Below are 22496 nucleotides of genomic sequence, written 5' to 3'. Positions count from 1 at the left end.
AGAAACTCATGGTTTCTTGTTGTCCTTTACCTAAAGTATGGAATCTTTTTCCCTGTTTCTTTCCTTCCTTCCTTCCTTCCTTCCTTCCTTCCTTCCTTCCTTCCTTCCTTCCTTCCTTCCTTCCTCCTCCCTCCCTCCCTCCCTCCCTCCCTCTTTCTTTCTTTCTTTCTTTCTTTCTTTCTTTCTTTTCTTTCTTTCTTTCTTTCTTTCTTTCTTTCTTTCTTTCTCTTTTCTTTCTCTCTTTTCTTAAAGTAATCTCTATGCCCAACATGGGGCTCGAACTCATGACTCTGAGATCAAGAGCCACACACTCTACTGATGGAGCCAGCCAGGCACCCCAGTGTGGAATCTTTAATGTGGTCGGACTACCTCCCTAGTTTGGCCCGGGCCTACCTCTCCAGATTTCTCTTCCACCACCTCTCAAGAGTTCTCTTTGTTTCAGCTATTCTGGATTTCTTTTGGTTCCTTAAATAGGTCAGGTTCTTTTCAGCCACAGGCCCATTACATATGCTATTTTTTTCTGCCTAGAACACTGTTCCCTCTCCTTTTTGCCTGGCTAGCAACTCCTCATCTTCTAGGCCCCCGTTTAACATCATTTTTTTCTTTTTAAATAATTTTTTAAAGATTGTATTTATTTGACAGAAAGAGCGTAAGCAGGGGGAAAGGGCAGAGAAGAGAGAGAAGCAGGATCCTCACTAAACAATGCAGGGTTCTATCCCAGGTCCCCAGGATCATGACCTGAGCCAAAGGCAGACACTTAACCAACTGAGCCACCCTGGCGCCCCTAACATCATTTTTTCATGGGAGACTTTCCTGAGGACATTCCTAGTAATGTCCCCTTATGTCACCCTGTACTCCTGTTCCAAAGACTCATCACACTTAGTACTTTCACTGTTTCTTGTTCTTGCTAGATTGTAAGCTCTATGAGGCAGAGACCAAATTTGCCTTATTAGATTCTGTAGCCTCAGTGCCTAGTACAATATCGTTTTGAACTGAAAGCTTTTGTAACTGCTGCCTGATGTCTGGATTCCATAGCCATGGAAATAATGGATCAGAATCTTGCCTTGTTTATTGCCCTGCAGTCCAGTTCCATTGGGCTTTTCTGACAGGCTTTTTCTGCTATTTCAATAACCAATTTCACTAATATTTCAGGGTATTTCATCATTCCTTTGAGTAGGGATCAAAATGCACACCTCCCTTGAGGCACTTGGGTGGCTCAGTTGGTTGAGCGTCTGACTCTTGATCTCGGCTCAGGTCACGGTCTCAGTATCATGGCTTCAAGCCCTGCGTTGGGCTCCATGCTGGGTGTGGAGCCTACTTAAAAAAAAAAGCATATCTCCCACATCACATAGCAGGTTGTGAGGTTAGAACACAGTACCACTGTATTATTTGATAATTACTAGAAAAGGCTGGTGCTGTTCTCACCTCTTGTATTGTTTCCATGATGCTCACATACCTCTGAGAACCCCCTGCCCAACATCGTATTTGGGGTGGGCAACTGTGGATCACCAGATGATAGGGAGATTTAAAGGTACCCAGATTGTTCCTCTCTCAGGTGTCACCTTGGTTTGGTGCACACTTGAGTCGTTTATAGATGGATGGCACATTTATTTGTTGGAAGCAGTGAGGCACAGTCAAATTAACGGTGCAAGCACAAGAGTGGAAGTAACACAGTTGCTCAGGCTCACGAGGCAGGCATTCAGCAGGTAAGCAGGGCCCAGTGGGAGGAACTCATGGCCTCATTTCAACAACTGCAGCGAGCTAAAGTCCCTGTTGGTTGCAATCTGTGAGAAGGGCACTTGTTTCTTCTTTTCCTCCCCTGCCCCCCAAGCCAGTTACATCTGTCCTCAACAAAGCTGTGAAACCCATCACTATATAACTTCCTAAATCCAGTTAATGGTGATAACCAAAATTCGTAACTAAACACCCAGGCGGCAGTGGATAGGGTTGCAAATGTTAGTTCCAAATATAGTGCAGTTCATATCTCCAGTGAGGAAAGAACACCGAGTGAATTCATGAACCACTTAAACTAATTGAGCTAGGAGCTTAAAGCCACATTCCTCAAATGGGTGCATTCCACAAAACTGGCATTTAGCATTAGGCAGTCAGGCTGGAAAACACTCAGGAATCAGTGAATCTAAACAAGGAAGAAATGCTTCTCAAGGTACGCATTTGCCAACTGTTCATTTGTTCTCAAGTCATCTCTGGTGATTAGCCTCATGACTTAGAGCATAACATCACGGGTCACAGGTCTGAGCCCAGCACACTTAGCTTCCTAAGGAAAAGACTGAAAATGCATCCCCCGGGTTACAAAGGAGAACATGCAAAAGGAGCACAGGCTGTCTTCATTATTAAAAGAATTAAATGCGGGTACCTGGGTGGCTCAGTGGTTGAGTGTCTGCCTTCAGCTCAGGTCATGATCCCAGAGTCTTGGGATGGAGTCCCACGTCTGGCTCCCTGCTCTGTAGGGAGTCCCTCTGCACCCCCCTTGCTCATGCTCATGTTCTTGCTCTCTCTCTCAAATAAATATGTTTAAAAATTTTTTAAAGGTCTTATTTGTTCATGAGATACACACACACAGAGAGAGAGAGAGAGAGAGAGAGAGAGAGAGAGAGAGAGAGAGAGAGAGGCAGAGACATAGACAGAGGGAGAAGCCCGGAGCCCCATGTGGGACTCGATCCCAGGACTCCAGGATCATGTCCTGGGCCAAAAGGAGGCGCTAAACTGCTGAGCCACCCAGAGGTCCCCTAAAAATTTTTTTAAAAAATAAGAATAATTAAATGCATAAAGTAGAGTGTAAAAACATAGCTGGAAGAATATTTCCCAAACTCATCTGTAATCAGGACTGCCTTTGGGAGGCAGGTTTATAAGAAGAGGTAGTCATTTTTTTCCTTCAAAATTTATTTTTTCTTTTCTTTCTAAAAAGATTTTATTTATTTATTCATGAGAGACACAGAGAGAGAGAGAGAGAGGCAGAGGGAGAAGCAGGCTCCATGCAAGGAGCCCGATGTGGGACTTGATCCTGGAACTCCAAGATCACGTTTTGGGCCAAAGGCAGGCGCTAAACGGCTGAGCCACCCAGGGATCCCCTTTCCTTCAAAATTTAGAAAATGAGTATGTATTACATTTGTAAACAAAATTTTAAGTGGATAGGAGTTAGTGATACAATGTTCTTAGATGAAGAGCAATGTTACAGTGAGGCTGGTAAAGAGGAACATCTATTATGTAACTATTTTCTACCATAAACAAAAAATACACTTGCATACACTTCATGTAGAACAGGGTGGTTCAACAGAACTTTCTCCAATGATTGAATATGATGTATACCTGTGCTGCCCAATATAGTTGGCCACTAGCCCTATGTGGCTAATGAATACTTGAAATGTAAAACTTAATTTTTAACTTATTTGAATTTAAACATAGTAGTTACATATGGTTAGAGGTTACTGTACTTGGACACATAGTTCTAGAACCTTCCATTTGCTGGGATGAACAGTGTCAGCAGGGGCAGGAAACAGACCAGATTTGGTAATCAAGAGAGCTTGATTAAGTCACGTCTTCACAAAGCTCATGTGTATACTCTATTACTGTTAGAGGAGTGAAGAAACTCTAAATGGCCAAAGCTATCTCAAGAAAGAACAAAGCTGAAGGCATCCTGATTTCAAACTATATTACAAAGGTATGAAAATTAAAACAATACGGTATTGGCATAAAAACAGACACACAGATCAATGAAACAAAATAAAGAGCCCAGGGATCCCTAGTGGCTCAGCGGTTTGGCGCCTGTCTTTGGCCCAGGGCGCGATCCTGGAGTCCCAGGATCGAGTCCCACGTCGGGCTCCCGGCATGGAGCCTGCTTCTCCCTCCTCCTGTGTCTCTGCCTCTCTCTCTCTCTCTCTCTGTCTGTCTATCATAAATAAATAAATAAATAAATAAATAAATAAATAAATAAATAAATAAATAACACAAAATTAAGAGCCCAGAAATAAACCCATTTATATATGGTCAATTTATAACAAAGGAGTGAAGAATATACAATAGGGCAAGGACAGTCTGTTCAATAAACAGTTTTGGGAAAATAGTAAGCCACATGCAAAAGAATGAAATTTGATGACTTTCACCATACACCAAAATTAACTCAAAGTGGATTAAAGACTTCTTAAAGGTATAACACCTGAAACCATAAAACCAGAAGAAAACATAGTTGGCATAGGTCCTGGCAATGTTTTTTTTAACCCAACACCGAAAGCAAAAGCAAGAAAAGCAAAAATAAATAAGTGGGACTACGTCATATAAAAAACTTCTGTACAGCAAAGGAAACCAAAAAAACAAAAAGGCAAACTTTACTGAATGGAAGAAAATATCTGCAAATCATGTATTGATAAGGGGCAAAATATATAAAGAACTCATACAAATCAATAGCAAAAAGGACCTCACAAATAATCTAATTAAAAATGGGAACAAGGGCAGCCCCGATGGCTCAGCGGTTTAGCACCGCCTTCAGCCCAGGGCCTGATCCTGGAGACCCAGGATCGAGTCCCATGTCAGGCTGCCCGTATGGAGCCTGCTTCTCCCTCTGCCTGTGTCTCTGCCTCTCTCTCTCCCTCATGAATAAATAAATAAAATCTTAAAAAAAAATGGGAACAAGATCTGAATAGATATTTTTCCAAAGACATGCAGATGGCCAACAGACCCATGAAATGATGCTCAACATCATTAATCATCAGTAAAATACAATCAAAACCACATTGGGCTTTCACTTTACACCTGTCAGGATGCCTAGTATCAAAAAGACAAGAAATAACAAATGTTGGTGAGGGTGTGGAGAAAATTGAACCCTTGTGCACTGTTGGGAATATAAATTGGTACACCCACTATGGAAAACAGTATGGAAGTTCTTCAAGAAATTACAAATAGAACAACCATATGATCTAACAATTCCTCTTTTGGTTATTTATCTGAAGAAAATGAAAATATTAACTCCAAAAGATATGTGCACCCCGTGTTCATTGCAGCATTATTTACAACTGCCAAGATATAGAAACAATCTGTGTCCATCAATGGATGGATGAATAAATTGTAGTGTGTACACACACACACATACACACACACACACACACAGAATATTACTCAGCTATAAAAAAGAATGAAATCTTGCCATTTGTGACAACATGGATGGACCTCAAAGGTATTATGCTAAGTAAAATTAAGTCAGATTGAGAAAGACAAATACTGAGTGATTCCTCTTAAATGTGAAATCTTGGGATCCCTGGGTGGCGCAGCGATTTAGCGCCTGCCTTTGGCTCAGGGCGCGATCCTGGAGACCCGGGATCGAATCCCATGTCGGGCTCCCGGTGCATGGAGCCTGCTTCTCCCTCTGCCTGTGTCTCTGACTCTCTCTCTCTCTCTGTGTGACTATCGTAAATAAATAAAAATTTTTTAAAAAGTGAAATCTTAAAAAACAAAACAAAACAAAACAAAAAACAAGCTCACTGATACAGAAAACAGATTGGTGGTTGCCAGAAACCCCAAAGGGTGGTGGTGAAGGGAGTAGAAAAAAAAGAAAAGGAACAAAGTGAGAGAAGGTATTTAACGCACTGGCATTAACTTCATCCTACCACAACCCTCTATATTCCCTTGACCTTTCAGTGCTCTATTCATAGAAGAGGGAACTGACCTACTAAGAAAGCAACAATTGGGGTGCCTGGGTGGCTCAGCCAGTTAAGTATCCAACTCTTGCTATCGACTTAGGCCCTGATCTCAGGGTCATGAGATTGAACCTGTGTCAGGCTCCACACTCAGTAGGGAGTCTGCTTGAGAAGCTCTCTCCCTCTGCCTCTCCTGCTCATGCTCTCTAAAATAAATGAATCTTTTTAAAAAAGCAATAATCATCTCATTCATGTCAACTACTTTAAATGTCTTGTACTTTTTCTTTTTATTAAAAGATCTTATTTATTCATGAGGGAGGGAGGGAGAGAGAGAGAGAGAGAGAGAGAGAGAGAGAGGCAGAGACAGAAGCAGGTTCCATGCAGGAGCCTGACATGGGACTCGATCCCGGGTCTCCAGGATCACACCCCGGACCGAAGGCAGGCACCAAACTGCTGAGCCACCCAGGGATTCCCCGTACTTTTTCTTATAAGAAAAGTTCTATGTTCTCCTATTAAACCATTAGACCATTAGTCCATTAAACCTATTAGCCATTCAGTATAGTTTTCTTAACTTCATTTGTAGAAGTATAAATAATAGGACATTAAAAAGAGAATATCCAGGGCAGCCCCGGTGGCGCAGCGCCACCTGCAGCCAGGGGTGTGATCCTGAAGACCTGGGATCAAGTCCAATGTCGGGCTCCCTGCAAGGAGCCTGCTCCTCCCTCTGCCTGTGTCTCTGCCTCTCTCTCTCTCTCTCTGTTTCTATGAATAAATAAAATCTTTTTTTTTTTAAAAAGAGAATATCCATAAGATTAGCATACATAATACAAAGTAGATAATCAACCCCTAATAGAGTGGGATGAAATTGCAGTGTAATGTAACATCCCTGCACAATTTATCAAATTAATGATAAAGGTTGGGCAGCCTGGGTGGCTCAGCGGTTTAGCGTCGCCTTCAGCCCAGGGCATGATCCTGAAGACCTGGGATGGAGTCCCACATCAGGCTCCCTGCATGGAGCCTGCTTCTTCCTCTGCCGGTGTCTCTGCCTCTGTGTGTGTGTGTGTGTGTGTGTGTGTGTGTGTGTGTGTCTCTCATGAATAAATAAAATCTAAAAAAAAACCAAAAAAACAAAACCAAAAAGATAAAGGTTAAGATTGGTTGAGGGTGGAGGGAATGGCAGGTGTCTCAGAGGACCATACTGGTATGGTCAAACTATGGCAAGATTTATTTATTTTTTCTTTCTGGTAGTCATTTTAATTGGTGTATAGCATGTCTGCTGTCAGCCGCTGGCAACTTCCCTGAGAAAGCATAGATTAATAGTATGTTTCTCTTCTGTTGCTAATTCTAGCCCAATGTTGGAACCTGAAGTTCAATGGTGAAAGAAAGCTACAGCTGCCAGATACCAGCAATGGAACTGCAGGGGCCACCAGACTTGTTTTTGTTTTTGCAAGTGGCACTAACAACCCAATAAACTTTCCTTCCTCTGACCCTGCCATCTATCACATTTGCCATCATACGTACTGGTGGAAAAACCAGTCCTCTGATTTGGTTTCTGAGGGAAAACAGTTGCTTGGCCTAATGTTTTATTAACATCAGGGTCTCCTATCTCATACTTGTGCTTGAAACCAAACACCTTGACCAGTCAGTGTCCACCAAGGGTGGTATAAGAAGGCACAGTCCATCTTGGGTAAGTTTTTGTATTATCACAAAAGAGAAGACACTCTTTTAAAAAATTAAACAACTCTGAGGCCTAAAGCCAGTATGTAGTGAGAGATTTATTATCCAGTCAAAAATGAGGCTATCTCTAAGTGTAGGTTTAGTGCTAAAAATAGATTACCAAAAGCTTGTTTTTTAATTTCTGCCCTGCTAGGAAAAATAATCACTAACCCTACAAATGTGGCTCCAAATCTTTCTGATTATATTCTAGGGCCTGTTTGGGTAAAAGAATTGAAAGAATTATTTAAAGCTACAGAACTCTCATGCCCCTTAAATGGCACACTACAGAGATACATTCTTTACAATTAATTTCCAGGGGCTCCTTGCTTCCTGAAACCCATTCTTAGAAACTGTAAGTCTAAGAATTCATCCACTGCATAGTATTCTGAAAAGCTTTACTGCTTCCCATTAATACAAAATAATATAAAATTTTCTATAGGAAATATCAACACATCCATCTTTTTTTTTTTTTTTTCTTGAAAATAAATTTTAGGTAGGTTCTATGCAGAGCTTGAACTCATGACCCAGAGATCAAGAATCACATGCTCTACTGACTGAACCAGCCAGGTACCCCACATTTGTCTTTCTTTCCAACTTTCGGATTTCTACTAAAAATTTTAACCAAGCTTTAGGGTTAAAGGAAAATCATTCAATATCTTTAAAACTGTTGCCTGGACCCAGTCTGACTGTATGATCTTCTAATTGTGGAGACATGGTAATTGGCAAGAAGAACACAAGTTTCAGGGCCAGTGAGCTTGGGCTGACCACTGGTTCTAAGTTATTTGTTGTAGAACTTCACCTAAATTTTTTGAGCCTGCTGTCTCATCTGTAAAATGAGAGTATTACCTGGTAGGGAGCTATTTGGAACAAACAATAAATTAAAACATCTGACACCAAAAAGGTTGAATTAAGACCTTCAGAGACCCAACTCATCAGACTCCAGCGCCAGAATCAGTCAAGACATCTGTAGAAAAGACAGAACACATTCGAATTGGGTAACTTGAGGAAGGTTTGATAAAGGGACTATGTACAAAAACATGGACAGAGTTCGGGGTGGGAGGGAGGGAACAAGGAATAATGGAGTAATCCAGAGCTAGTAAGGGAATAGTACTCTCCATCCCTAGATTTGAAGAGGCAAAGTGAAGGAGCTAGAAGCTCAAGAGGGCTGCTTAATGGGAGATGTGGTCGATGTGGTCTTTGGTAAAAGGACACAGAAAACCAGTGTTTTCTGGCGATGTCACCTGACGATGACAAAACCTGGAGAATGTGCCTTTTGAGCTTGAAGGTATTACTAATTGAATCAACACAACCCATGAAGTCAGAGGACAAAGGAGCAGTTAATGCAGTCCATATGGGCCAACTGCTTCTGGGGCACAGAACAGAATGGAGAGCAGCTCTGAAGGGGACATTGAAGATCTCCTGCACAACCTCTGCCCCAGCATAATTCAAACTACTAAACACAAAACTTGCATGGATGCTGAAACTGAAATACCTTCTTTCTAGAATTCCTTCTAGAACACTATTAAACACAAAACTTGCATGGATGCTGAAACTGAAATACCTTCTTTCTAGAACTTCTAATTATAAACTTGTGAGTTTTTTTTTTTTTTAATGTTTTTTATTTTAAGAAAGATCCACACCCAACATGGAGCTTGAACACAGGACCCAGAGATCAAAAGTCACACAATCCAGCCAGGTACCTTTTGAGTTCTTTAATAAAGCAGATTTTTCCCCCCTCCATCTTTCTGGTGTCCCTCCTTTGCTCATGCCTAGATGGCGTCCACCAGTGCTGAGAGTGGTCCCTGGACAGGAAAGCCTCAAAAATGAGTACTGGTAAGTCTCAAGTTAACTCCTGAATCCTGACTCTAAGGATCTCTAAGAGATTTCTGAGCATCCAGAATGAATTTAGAAGGAATCTTAGGATTTTTCTGTTTAGGTATTAATCATTAAGGAATTCAGAAACTGGATTTTCTTAAGACTCAAAAAAATCCTGGTGGTAAAATTTCTTATAATTCTAGTAAATGGAAGAAAAATTTATAGTTTCTTATTAAAGAGAATAAAAGAAATCAGGACATCAATTTCACATTGACATTTTTATTAACGCCAACTGTTTTTTAATTATTATTTTTTTAAAACAATAGCACAAAAATGTTTCAAGGAAGCAGTCTCACAATCTGATGACCTTCTGAAATACAGTTAAGCCACACCAAATATGAAATACCTGTTAATAACACAAAACAAATATTTTTAAAAAGAAAAATAAAAAGAAGAGGAAAAAGAAAGAAAAGGAAAAAAAGGTCGGGCAGAGGAAAGCAATGAGGTGTAGAGTTAAAACTCACTGGATCAGGTAGGCCAGGCTTGTTAGTAGGATACTCTGTTAAAGCAAAGAGTGGCACACACAGGCTGTGGTCTTTGCTGCTCTATCCAGTCACCACTAATACATGGCCCTGCAGTGGTTGCCACTGGCTTCTCACATGTCCACGATGAAGCAGGAGAAACCAGTGTTGATACTGTCACGAAGAGGTTTAACCATTGGCCTGTCGGACGACTAAGACCTTTTTTTATTTTTTATTTTTTTTTAAAAAGCAGAATAATTCCTTCAGGACAGCCTGGCTGAAAACCCTTTTGTTTCTATGTCTCACCTATCTGCATCTCAGGGTTCTTAAAAGTTATCTTAAAAAAGAAAGAAAAAATAAATGTATATCAGTTTCTCTTATTTAATGTGGCTATAAAAGATGTTTCCTTATTATTTCTTTATCTCTAAGAAGGACACCGGGGGTGGAGGTTGGGGGTGGAACTAAGAGGAGGAAAAAACCCAGACCAGGATAGGTTTGGTTTTTTTTTTAACATTTTTTTCTTCTTTTTTTGGCCAGGGGTGGGTATCACACAGAAGGGAAGGCATGGAGAATTACGATCCTTGGTTCAGATTGAGTTATGCAGGAAAATACATCTTCCTGATCAGTCCCCATGCCAAAAAAAAAAAAAAAAAAGGACTAAACAAAACAGAACAAAAATCCCCAGGGGGAAAAAAAAAAAAAAAACCCCAAAACCAAAACCAAAACACTTGGATTTATGCACAGACTCTATGTTATACCAGCTATCAGCCTTTCATGTTTAACCATTCCCAGCAATGGACACTACCCTTGGCTTGCAGGCTGCTTGCAGAACCCACTTCACAAAAAAATCTTCTTCACCCAGAAGCCTCTAGTTTCCTTTTGGTAGGTTATAAAAACAGAACATCTGTCATGAACAGGAGAGTGTTAAATACTTTTAACCACTGACAAGGCTTTGGGAAGTTTCACAGTTTCGTTATGCTCTATTTTATTACTATCATATTTACATTTTTTATTTTTTATTTGTATTTTTATTTTTTTGCTGAATTGCTGATTTTCCTTTTTTCAATAGAATTTAATTCTGGAGTGTGAGCAGGAACCAGTTAACTACATTCATTGTCCAACCCCCACTGGTTTGAAAGAAGACTCCAAATTCTCGGCATGTGAATCAGCTGTTCGGTAGCCCCACCTTATCCCCCCCCACAGCCAAGCAGCAGAACCGCAGTGGTGGCGCCTAAGGGCTCACGCTGTAGGTGGTGAGGCCTTTCGCTGAAGGAGGTACTGGTGAATGCTCTCAGCATCTCGCTTTAGCCAAGCAGCATTCAGCAGGATATTTTCACAACACTGCTGGATGGTGCGTTCAGCTGAGGGAGCCGGATGACTCTCGAAGAAAGCCTGTTATAAAACAGCCCAGAATGCAGGATCATTACTAGCAATAGTAAGAATGTAATAATATCACAGGTCATGAAAAAACACTCATCTGTAAGGGATTCAAAAGCTTCAATCAGGGATCCCTGGGTGGCGCAGCGGTTTGGCGCCTGCCTTTGGCCCAGGGCACGATCCTGGAGACCCAGGATCAAATCCCACATCAGGCTCCCGGTGCATGGAGCCTGCTTCTCCCTCTGCCTATGTCTCTGCCTCTCTCTCTCTCTCTCTCTCTCTCTCTGTGTGACTATCATAAAAAAAAAAAAAAAGTTTCAATCATGAAAATATACCACTGCCATTCCAAGGCTAAAAGAAAACAAGCAGCTCCTTGGACCTGAATACAGGAATTCTTCTCCAAATATATGCTTAAAATAGAACCAAAAGTTAATAAAGAGATAGAATCTATCGCCTTTCTTTTAGATTGATTCATCATTAGTAGTTAGTGTAGGTTTTGGAATTAGGCTTGGGACTCAAATCTAGGCTCAATCATGTATTATCCTATGACTTTGAGTAAATTAACTGCTCCGTTTTCTCATTTATGAGAAAATATTTACTCCAGAAGATTTAAGAGAAACCTACACAAACTGTTAACATAATAGTTGGTAGGCAGAGTCCTTAAAGACTCAAAACACATTCAGGCTGCTTCTAATAGAGATTAATTTGTGAAGGATGATAAAACTAGAAAGGTCTGATTGCTGCTCCAGAGACTCACATTTTTCATACAATAAAACTATTTTCTAATGAAGTATACTACATTTCACAGTAAACAAAGCAACTCTTGGGACACCTGGGTGGCTCAGTTGGTTAAGTGTCTGACTCTTGATTTAGGCTCAAGTCACAATCTTGGGATTCTGGGATCAAGTCCTGAGTTGGGTTCCATGCTCAGTGGGGAGTGAGCTTGAGATTCTATTTTCTCCCTTTGCCCCTCCTCCTATACACTGTCTCACTCTCTCTCTGAAATAAATAAAATCTAAAAAAATGAAAACAAAGCAGCTTTTAAACACCAACCAGCAAAAGGATGGGGGGTCTTTACTTTGAACTAGTCATCACAGGTGTAAAAGTGAGAATGACTAATTCATCAGATTAATTAAGTCTGTAACTTTTAGAAATCAATAACCTTATTTTATTCACAAAGATGACAATGGCTCCTGCTCCAAGGCTCCTTAGAGCCTGAGTAAGATACAGGACTTCCCCTCATTCCATCTCAACAAATAGCACTACTATTTACATAATAAGAAACCTGGGAATTAGGGAATTATCCTCGACTCTTTCTTCTTCCTCTGCCAGGTATGTTCACAACACAGAGTAAATATTTGTTGAATTAAAGATTAACAAAATCAAGCCCCTGGATTTCATTACTCCATTTCCCTCAAGCTACTTTATCATTCTTGCTTGAAGAGTTAGCATCAACATCTTCCCTTCCCCATTCCACACTGCAGCCAGACTGAAATTTTTATCATACATATCACATTAACTCCTCACTGTTTATAAGTAATTCAAGGGCTTTCCACTATTAGGAAAGTTTTTTTTTTTTAAGATTTTATTTATTTATTCATCAGAGACAGAGAGGCAGAGACACAGGCAGAGGGAGAAGCAGGCTCCCCTCGGACAACCTGATGCAGGACTCAATCCCAGGACCCCAGGATCATTCCCCAAGCCAAAGGTAGATGCTCAACCACTGAGCCACCCAGGTGTCCCATATTAGGAAAGTTTTAATATGGATTACTAGGCCCTCCATAGTCTGGCCTCTACCTATCTAACCAGCCTCAGCTTGGCCACTCACTGCCCTTTCCATCCAAATCCAATATATATACTTCTCCTTCAGAGTATGTATATCCTTTACGATAAAGGAACTGTTTGCATAATATACGATGTAAACTAAATGAAGGCAGAGATCAAGTCTTTCACTGTTTTCTCAAGATCTGAAATCTTTTTTTTTTTTTAAAGAGAGAGAATGAGAGAGAGGCAGAGACATAGGCAGAGGAAGAAGCAGGCTCCATGCAGGGAGCCCAACGTGGGACTGGATCCTGGGACTCCAGGATCACGCCCTGGGCCGAAGGCAGACACTCAACCGCTGAGCCACCCAGGCATCCCAAGATCTGAAATCTTAAAATCTTATTCCTAGCAATGGTTTGCAGAGTGAATGAAGTAACATTATAGCTCTCAGAACTTCCGAATTCACACCTCATAACCCCATTGCCTCCAAGAAGGTGAAGGCGAAAGTGACACTTCAAAAGTACTTCCCAATTAAATGCAATGGAAGGCTTAAAGTTAAGATGTTCCTAATCAGTGTAGATTTGTTCCTCAAATGCTGAACTTCATTACATAATTATTATCCTTTGTAAAGGCTAAGAGTCCCTACATAGCACCTGGTCTCCCTGTGCATATGACAGACCTATGAAGGTTATTAGAAAGGAAACAAGAACCATTATCAAGGACCTACTATTCTGTTCCAGTCCCACTATGTTAGTTACTTTAAATAACAATTTTATTATCATCTCATTTTATGGATGAGAAGACACAGGAAGCTCACAGAGGTTAAAAACTTGCTTGAAGTCACATAGTTAACATAGGGTAGGGCACAGAATCCTATTCATATCAACTGATTCCAAGGTCCACGTTCTTTCAACCATATTTCGATGCCCTCAAAGATGATTCCAAACCCATATTCTTCAAGCATTAAAGACACAACCCTATCTGTCTTTTTCCAAGCAAAAACAAGGATTAATACAACATTAGCCCAACACTGTATGATTACAATTTGGTTCATTAGTGTTTTTACTTACTAGCTTGAAAAATAAAAAGTAAACAGCACTTTGCTTACCTTAACTTCTCCAGCCATTTTATCAACTGCAAATCCCTCAACTGATAGCTGAAAAAACAACGGTGTATAGTAAATGCAAGAGGCTAGGAATTAAATTCCATTTACTCTAAAAATGAATCATTCTATTCTCTCCCAACTTTAGAATATTCTAGAGGATGCAGGATGGGTGATGGATAAGCCCATTAATAAAGCTAATAACTATTTAAAGAAACCTTTAAAAAAAAAAAAAAGAAACTCTCAAACAGCAAAGAATGTAATCTATAAGCCTAGTGAATCATGGATGTCTCTAAATAACATCCATGATAAACCAGCTATTCAAAATAAAAATCTTCACATACCTTTATTAGTCTGGATATTAAGAATCCTCCCTGGTATCGATTATAAAGTTCTTCCCAGTTGTCTTTTATAAATTTCCAAGCAGCCTTCCTTCCATGCTTGCTGCCTCCAGCTACTCCACCAATTACCGATACAGTGTCCTGTGGACGTACCTCTTCCTAAAAACAGAAAGAGAACTAAAAGTCTACTTGTATTCAAAACATCTTCTGATACAAGAAAGAGCAGATGCGTTTGAGGTACCCAAGCAATTACACTGAAGACCCTCATTCTCTGTTTTAGGAATGACTAGCACCAGAAGCTTCCAGCAAAGAGGCTGATGTTTCACCTAAAGACCAGCCAAATTGAGAATGAAGCACTGAGAGAAGTATAAACAGGCTGCTCAATAGATACTTGCTTGGGTTCCTACTGGGTAAAGAAAGGAAGAGACAAAGTAGTTACAGGGATAAATAGCCTTTCCAGTTTATTTCTGCTTCCAAGTATTCTGATTCTTAACATTAGAGGGAGATAGGTCAGTAACAGAAGAACAGAAGCCCATTTCATTTTCCCCAGATGAAGAGGAAGCCTTAGTTTAAGGTTAAAGCAGATCAAGAAGACACTGAATCAAAGACAGTTGCCACAGATCAGTGGGTTACAACACCCTCCATAAGAAGTTTTCATTGTGACTTACTGAAAGTGCAAACGTGAGGACTTTCTGAATCAATTCAGGTGAAAGAGTAGCCCCAAGGACTCTTTCAATTCGGTTTTTCTCTTCTTGCATATCTGCTTGTTTGTGGAGCTACAGTGAAAAAATAAGGATAGAGACACAGTTAACTCTCCCCTAGAAGTTATGCAAATGCTTATGTGAGCTTTTCCCTCAATAAGGTGATACTTTTGCTCTATGTTCTCACTGGCTGTGACTGCAGAGTATGAAATTAACAAAATACAATAACTATTCAAGATGTTCAGGCAGGCACTATAGTTGTCATATGCCATTACAGTACGTCACTAAATGTAAGAGATGTGAATGGCTTGTCATCAGTTCTGAGCAGTTTAACATCAAGATCTGACGGGTATGATGTCTGCCTAATGTTCTATGTTAGATGAACAAACTAATCATCACTAATATCACTGAAGGTCATCAACTTAATTTCTAATAGTAAAAAATAAATGTTAATATTAATTCATTCAGTGGGATTCATTAATCCCATCTGATCAAGTGGGATTCTGTAGCATCACATTTTTAAATCAGCACATGCCAAATGCAGAAAATGAGGAAAACAGAGAAGCATAAAGAAAAAACTAAATTATTATGAGAGGTACATTACCAAATTGGAAATAAGATCATCTTATATCTGCTGTTTTGTGACCTTTAAAAATTTTTTAAATTACAGGTAAGTTTTATTTTCTTTCTACTTTTCTAGTCTCTAAATCTTCCGTAATGAATATATCAAGTCTTTTTTTTTAATCATCAGAAGCAAAACATTATACATTTAAAAATTAGAATTAGAAGGAAATATGAGATACCTTTCTAAGACAACTTAATCTATAGACTCTCTTGACCTTTTGTCCCACTGAAGATTTTAAACTGACCAGTGTCTGTAGACCCCATCACAGGTCCCAGTTTCCTCTTATTTCCTTTGGACTCTTTTGAGAAGCAGTGAAGTAAAATGAATAGGAAATCAGGAGACTTGGGTTTTCTAGTCCCAGTTTTGCCTCTAACTAGCTGTGTGATCTTGAATAAGTCCTTAACCTCTCCAGATCTCCGTTTCCCCATCTGTAAAATGAATGGGGTGGACAGATAACTTCTAAGGTCCTTTCCAGCTCCAATATTCAAGGTCTGAACTCTGGCTTTCAGGAAGCATGGTTTTCCCTGAGGAGAACCTGTTACACTAGTCCACTAGATGGCACCATAACACTATGTTCCAAATACACTTTGAAATACAGGTTATTATTTTTTTTTATCCTGCCTCATTATTCCTAAATTACCGATAGAAAACAATCCTCCTCATCTCCCATCAACTGGTTCCTTGAAGAAATCTAATTTGGCCTTCATTAGAGCTCTTCCTATAGTAAAGCAGAATTAGTAAAGCCAACTCACTTGTGTTAAATAGATGCAAACACTTATTAAATATACATACTAGTGTAAGTTCTTTAATGTATGCCAGGACATGAAAATGTCAAGGTTATTTGTCACGAGAATTCCAGAACCCCTACTTTGTTCCATAGTTTGATGGAAAAGACAAAACCCACAAATACTGATTTCATATGAATAATTTACATTGCATAGGTTCATAGAATATTAAGAATGAGAAGGGACTTCAATGTCATTTAATTGAAAGGTAAAACCAAAGTATAATTTTTATATTATTAGAAAGGAAAATCTTGTACATCAGTAGTTAAAGAGGTACATTTTGAGTTTCTTAAAGTTTTTTATTTTTCAAAATATTCTAATCATTTAAATATGTTTAAAACTAAAAAATTAGAAATTAGATTTGCAATTCTGATCCACTTGAGATTAGAAAAGTATCTTTTTTTTTCTTTTAAAGATTTTATTTATTTGAGAGAGAGAGATAATGAGAGAGCCAGCGGGAGAGATCAGTAGCAGGGGGAAGGGGCACGGGACTTGATCCTGGGACCCTGGGACCATGACCTGAGCCAAAGGCAGATGCTTAACCAACTGAACAACCCAGGCACCCCAGAAAAGTGTTCTTAATCCATTAAAGATGAAAGTAAAGAACATCCTATCCCATTTTTGTTCTGTTTGTTCCCCCTTAAACACACGTCTTTAAATGAATGGGCTTTATAGGTTTGACAGATAATTCAGGTATCTAGGCACATTTTGCAAATTTTAGTTGATGGTAATAGATTCAGCTCCCTTCATCTCTGATGCAACTAGAATAGTCAAGTGATTTCTTAGATTGGTAACTACATGGGCAGGGGGACTGGAGACAGCACTTGTTCCATAGCATTAGTATCAGAGATGATTATTAATTAATTAATTAATTAATTAATTAAAAATTTTTATTTGAGAGAGAGAGAGAGTGAGGGAGCATGCATGAGTCAGGAGGAGGGGCAGAGGGAAAAGCAGACTCCTTAATGAGCAGGGAGCCCAACGTGGGACTTGATTCCAGTACCCTGGGATCAGACCTGAGCTGAAGGCAGCCGCTTAACTGACGGTGCCACCCAGGTGACCCAGTACTACAGTTTTTTTTAAAATTTTTTTTCTTTTATTTATTTTTTAAAAATTTTAAAATATTTTTTTTAGATTTTTAAAGATTTTATCTATTTATTCTATTTATTCATGAGATAGAGAGAGGCAGAGACACAGGCAGAGGGAGAAGCAGGCTCCATGCAGGGAGCCTGACGTGGGACTTGATCCCAGGTCTCCAGGATTTTGCCCTGGGCTGAAGGCGGCGCTAAACCACTGAGCCACCCGGGCTGTCCTACAGTTTAATTATATGCTGACCACACTGGGAAAACTACAGAGCCAATGCAAGCAGGTCAATTAATTTCTTGTCCATTCATAAAAGGCACTGGCAAAGCTCAAACCCTTGAGACGCCTGATCATTTATCCCCTTTCTAAGTACAGACACAAACCTTTTCTTTAAAATGGGAAGAACCCTAGTAAGTTTACACTGAAGGGAAACATTTTAAGAATGTGTTAATCAAAATGAACACTTCAGTTTTTAGATTTAAGATGCATAAACTTATGAAAGTGAAAATATTAGGTAACTTTTGGCATCATATTGATATAGTATGTATGAACAGACATTTTATATTTCTCCCATAGTTTCTTTTCTTTTTGAGAGAGAGAGAGAGAGAGAGAGAATCCTAAGCAGACTCTTGCTGAGCATAGAGCCCAACACAGGGCTCCATCTAACAACCCTGGAATCATGACCGGAGCCAAAAATCAAGAGTCAGATGTTTAACTGACTGAGCCACCCAGGTGCCCCTCCCATAGTTTCTTAGTATTTGCCTGTCTGCAATATGCATATCCGCAAGTATTTCTTTTGCTCAGCATTTTAACCACCTAAAGCTCATAATCTCTGTGTCAATCCAAGTTCAATAGGAGAAAATGGGAGCCCTTTCCAAATTTACTCACCTTTAGCATAATGTCTAAGGTAGTGCCATCACCATGCTTCAAAACGGTCAGATAGACCTACAAGAGAATACATGAACAAAAAAGAAGGCATCTGATGAAATGTATCTTGTTTCAAATAGTCTAATGTAAAGAACAGACAGAAAGCTATGTGTGGATATTACATACAAATTGTGGCAAAGAGCTTAGAGCCCACATTGAAAACCAGAAAGGTAGATGGCATGTAGTAAGTAACAGCAGCACACATCACCTCTCTCAGGGAAATGTGCACTGATGATCACCTTTCAGCACCAGAGTGTGGTCTGAAAAACTTTAAACAAATGAGAAGCTGGCTACAAACTTAAACAGCAGATATTAAATCAGAGTCAGACAAGATTTGTGGGTCAGTACTTAGGTCATTTTTGGTTACCATTAAATACATTTCACACTATACATAGAATGATGCAGTCACTTAGAAATCAAGGTTATTTATCATGAAAACCTACAGGACTCCTCAGGTCAGCGGAGAGAATCTGTTTCCCTTCTACGTGGTCCTTAAACCGACGACGGGCTTCTTCTAACGTTGCCTTATGTCCTGCTTTTCCTAGTTTGCCCAGAACCAAGCCCCTCAGGAGTGCATCTAGATGACCTGATCAAGAAGTAAAAGAGACACGAAACTGCTTAAAAATCCTGTTTTCACAAATATACCACCTGGCTATTTTATAATTGTGTTATACCATGTCTACCATTTTTTTGAAAAAGATTTATTTAATCATGAGAGACACAGAGAGGCACAGGCACAGGCAGAGGAAGAAGCAGGCTCCATGCAAGGAACCTGACGTGGGACTTGACTCTGGGCCTCCAGGATCACACCCCAGGCCGAAGGCGGCGCCAAACCGCTGAGCCACCCAGGATGCCCCATGTCTACCATCTTGAACAAACACAATCAATTACCTTAGTACTTGAGAGAACACCTGATTTACATTATTCAAGTCATAAGAGTGAAGTGCTAAACAGACTAGATAAGCAAATAAATTTGCTGACTTTGTCTATAATTGCCAACTACCTGAATTTGTCAAATGTTCACTACATCCAGGTAATTACACTGCTAAGGATTATATGTGAAAGAAACAGGTTTAGATCATGCAGTTTTGACCCAAGATTCAGAGAATACATACAGAACTAGTATGCTATGTATAATAAATTGAGATCTCAGATTTTAAAAATCAACCTCTGATGGATCTATTTACTCCAAAGATGCATAAATACACAATAAGCACACAAAGACATGTTCAGGATTGGTCATTAGGGAAACGCAAATCAAAGCCACAATGAGATGCCACTTCATAACCACTAGATGACTGAAAAAGGCAGACAACAACAAGCATTGTCAAAGATGTGGAGAAATTAGAACCCTCATACATTGCTGGTGGAAATGTAAAATGTTGGGCCCCTTTGAAAAACAACCTGGCAATTCCTAAAGAGGTTAATAATAGAGTTACCGTATGATCCAGCAATTCTGCTCTTAGGTATATACCCAAGAGAAATGAAAGCACTATGTCCACACAAAAACTTATATACATATGTTCATAGCAGTATTCACAATTATCAAAAAGTAGAAACCATCCAAACATCCATCAAGTGATGAATACACAAAATGTGGCATATCCATACCAGAGAACATTATTCAGGTAAAAAGAAATACAGTACTGATACACATTGCAACATGGATGAACCTTGGAAACATTCTGCTAAGTGAAAAACTGAGACACAAAAAGCTACATGGGGTAGGAGTCCACTGATATGAAATGCCCAGAGTAGGTAAATCCATAGAGATAGAAAGCAGATTAGTGGTTGCCAGGGATGGAGGGAGGCTGCCAGGGAATGGGGAGTGACTACCAATGGGTATGTAGTTTCTTTTGAGGCTAAAGAAATTGTGCTGGAATTAGACGGTGGTGATGGTTGTGCAACCTTGTGAACAAACCAAAAAAGACTGAGTTATATACTTTTAAAAGGTCCATTTTATGATCTATTGATTATATCTAAAAAAAAAAAGTAAACAAGAAATGATGGATTGCAATACCAAAATGGACAGATGAGTCACGGTATATTCATACAATGAATACCACTATGCAGTAAAAAGGAATGAACACCTGGATGTATCTCAAGCACATTAAATTGATCAAGGGAAGCTAAATGTAAGAAAAAATATATCTATCAGGATTCCATTTATATAAAGCTCTAGAAAAGGTAATATTAATCTAGGGTGAAAGAAGGCAGAACAGTCTTTGCCTGCAGGGGATGGGTCGGGGGTTCCTGAGTGGCAGGGACTGACTGGGAAGGGGCCCTGAGGCAACCTCCTTTGGTGTATGCATTTGTCAAAAGTTGCTAAACTGTAACATTTGAATTGTGCATTTTGCTACACTTAAATCATAACTCAGTAAAAGTTTAAGAAAACCACAGGAAATCAATAGATAACACAATAGGACATTAGTGGAGAACCAAATTATAATTCTGGCTCGGGTACTGACTTGCTATGTGATGCAAGGCAATGTTTTGTTATTTTGCTGTTTGATTTTTCCATCCATAAAACTAGAAAACTAAAGATATTCTCCCTATTTAATAAAGGGTTTTTTTGAGCCCCCAAATTTTAAGTATTATCACTATAAAAAGAAGTACAACATCCAGTGTTTGCCTGTATCTGTCTCCACATATCCCCTCCTGTCTTGTTTCTAGGGATCTGTGCTCCTGTCTACAGCCAACTCCTGACTCCTCTTGGTCACTTGGCCATTGCTCTAACAATTACTCTCCCCTCTTTCATATCACGAATTTTTCTATTACTACTCCATCACTGTCATCAGCACAAAAACATGTTATAAAATCTCCCACTTCAGGTGCCTGGATGGCTCAGTCAGTTAAACATCTGTCTGCCTTTGGCTCGGGTCATGATCTTAGGGTCCACATCAAGTTCTCTGCTTAGCAGGGTCTGCTCCTCCCTCTCACTCTCCCTCTGTACTCTCTCTCTCTCTCAAATAAATAAAATAAATCTAAAAAAGAAAAAAAAAGGCCTTTTCACTTTATTAAAAAAAAAAAAAAAAAGCCTCCACTGACCCCTCTCTCTCCAGACTGTCCCCTTTTCAGCAAAACTCCTTTAAAAACTTGTTCCCCCTACAGTCTGGAGACTCACAACTGTTCTTCACCACTCCACAAAATCAGCCAATGTAATCATCAATTCTCCTTCATCTTGCCTGACTCAGAGCAGCATCTGTCATGGTGAATAACTCCTGCTGCATTGCTTCTTAAGACATTGGGGACATCTTCTCCCTCCTGACTCTCCACCTCACTGGTCAGTCAGTGTTCCCTGCTGATCCTTCCTCTTCCATCCAATCTCCAAATCCTAGTCTAGTCTAGGACCTAGTCCTCAGACCTTTCTTCTCTCCACCTGCATTCAGACCCTATGTGATCTCATTCAGTCTCATGGCTGCAAATACCATCTACACATTAGCAGGATTTATTCAGCCTAGACCTCTAGGCATCATACTCTTCACCTGGATGTCTAAAAGGACCTCAAATTTCACATGTCTATAACCCAACTCCTGACTTCCTCTGCCCCCCAGCCTGCTTCTATGGCAGTCTTCCCCATTCCTGTATATGACAAATTCACTCCTCCAGTCTTCAGGCCAGAATGTGGTGGCTCCTCTTACTCCACCACACTCAGTCCCACCACTCAATAGTTCAATTCTACCTTCAAAACACACGCTAAATTTATCACCTAGTTGCAAGCCACAATTAGTGCCTCAATTGGATTACTGAAACAGCTTTGTAACTTGTCTCTCTGCTCTTCTTGTCTCCCCACTGCAGTTTGGTTTTCACACAGCTGAGTACATCCAGTCATGTTCTTCTGCTTAACTCTCAAATTTGTTTCTCACACCAGTAACTATGAAAATCCAAAATGTTGTACTAGGTCCCATAGGTCCTACAGGAGCTGAACTGCTTCCCACTCCCTGTCTCCCTCACTTACTCTGTCCTGACCTAACTAGCTAGTTGTTATTCCTTGAACAACCCAAGCATTCTTTTGCACTGGCTGCTGTCTGTCTGGACCATTTCCCTTTAGGTAGCCTTACAGCTCTCTCTCTCTCTCAAGTCTCTGTTTATGC

The 22496-nt window shown here is 39.9% G+C and overlaps 1 protein-coding gene and 1 long non-coding RNA gene across 4 annotated transcripts in view; one reads left to right on the top strand and one right to left on the bottom strand.

The window, feature by feature from the left end:
- The first annotated feature begins 716 nt into the window (after nucleotides 1-716).
- Nucleotides 717-7135, top strand: LOC112655660 (uncharacterized). The gene is made up of 2 exons (XR_007413201.1): nucleotides 717-1706; nucleotides 6997-7135. It is a non-coding gene; the product is annotated as an uncharacterized LOC112655660 (long non-coding RNA).
- A 2307-nt stretch (nucleotides 7136-9442) lies between these two features.
- The window catches only part of NPEPPS (aminopeptidase puromycin sensitive), a 106076-nt gene continuing 93022 nt past the window's right edge, over nucleotides 9443-22496 (bottom strand). For all 3 annotated transcript variants that reach the window (XM_025439715.3, XM_025439713.3, XM_025439716.3), the window contains exons 18-23: nucleotides 18846-18988; nucleotides 18364-18420; nucleotides 14950-15057; nucleotides 14285-14440; nucleotides 13947-13994; nucleotides 9443-11092 (exon numbers count right to left, since the gene is read on the bottom strand). In XM_025439715.3, the coding sequence (XP_025295500.1) occupies nucleotides 10940-11092; nucleotides 13947-13994; nucleotides 14285-14440; nucleotides 14950-15057; nucleotides 18364-18420; nucleotides 18846-18988 (665 nt within the window). In that variant the 3' untranslated portion in view covers nucleotides 9443-10939. The remainder of the gene's footprint in view (nucleotides 11093-13946; nucleotides 13995-14284; nucleotides 14441-14949; nucleotides 15058-18363; nucleotides 18421-18845; nucleotides 18989-22496) is intronic.

This window comes from Canis lupus, chromosome 9 (genome assembly GCF_003254725.2).
Source record: "Canis lupus dingo isolate Sandy chromosome 9, ASM325472v2, whole genome shotgun sequence".
Classification (NCBI taxonomy): Eukaryota; Metazoa; Chordata; class Mammalia; order Carnivora; family Canidae; genus Canis; species Canis lupus.
This window is presented reverse-complemented; position numbering and strand designations above follow the sequence as displayed.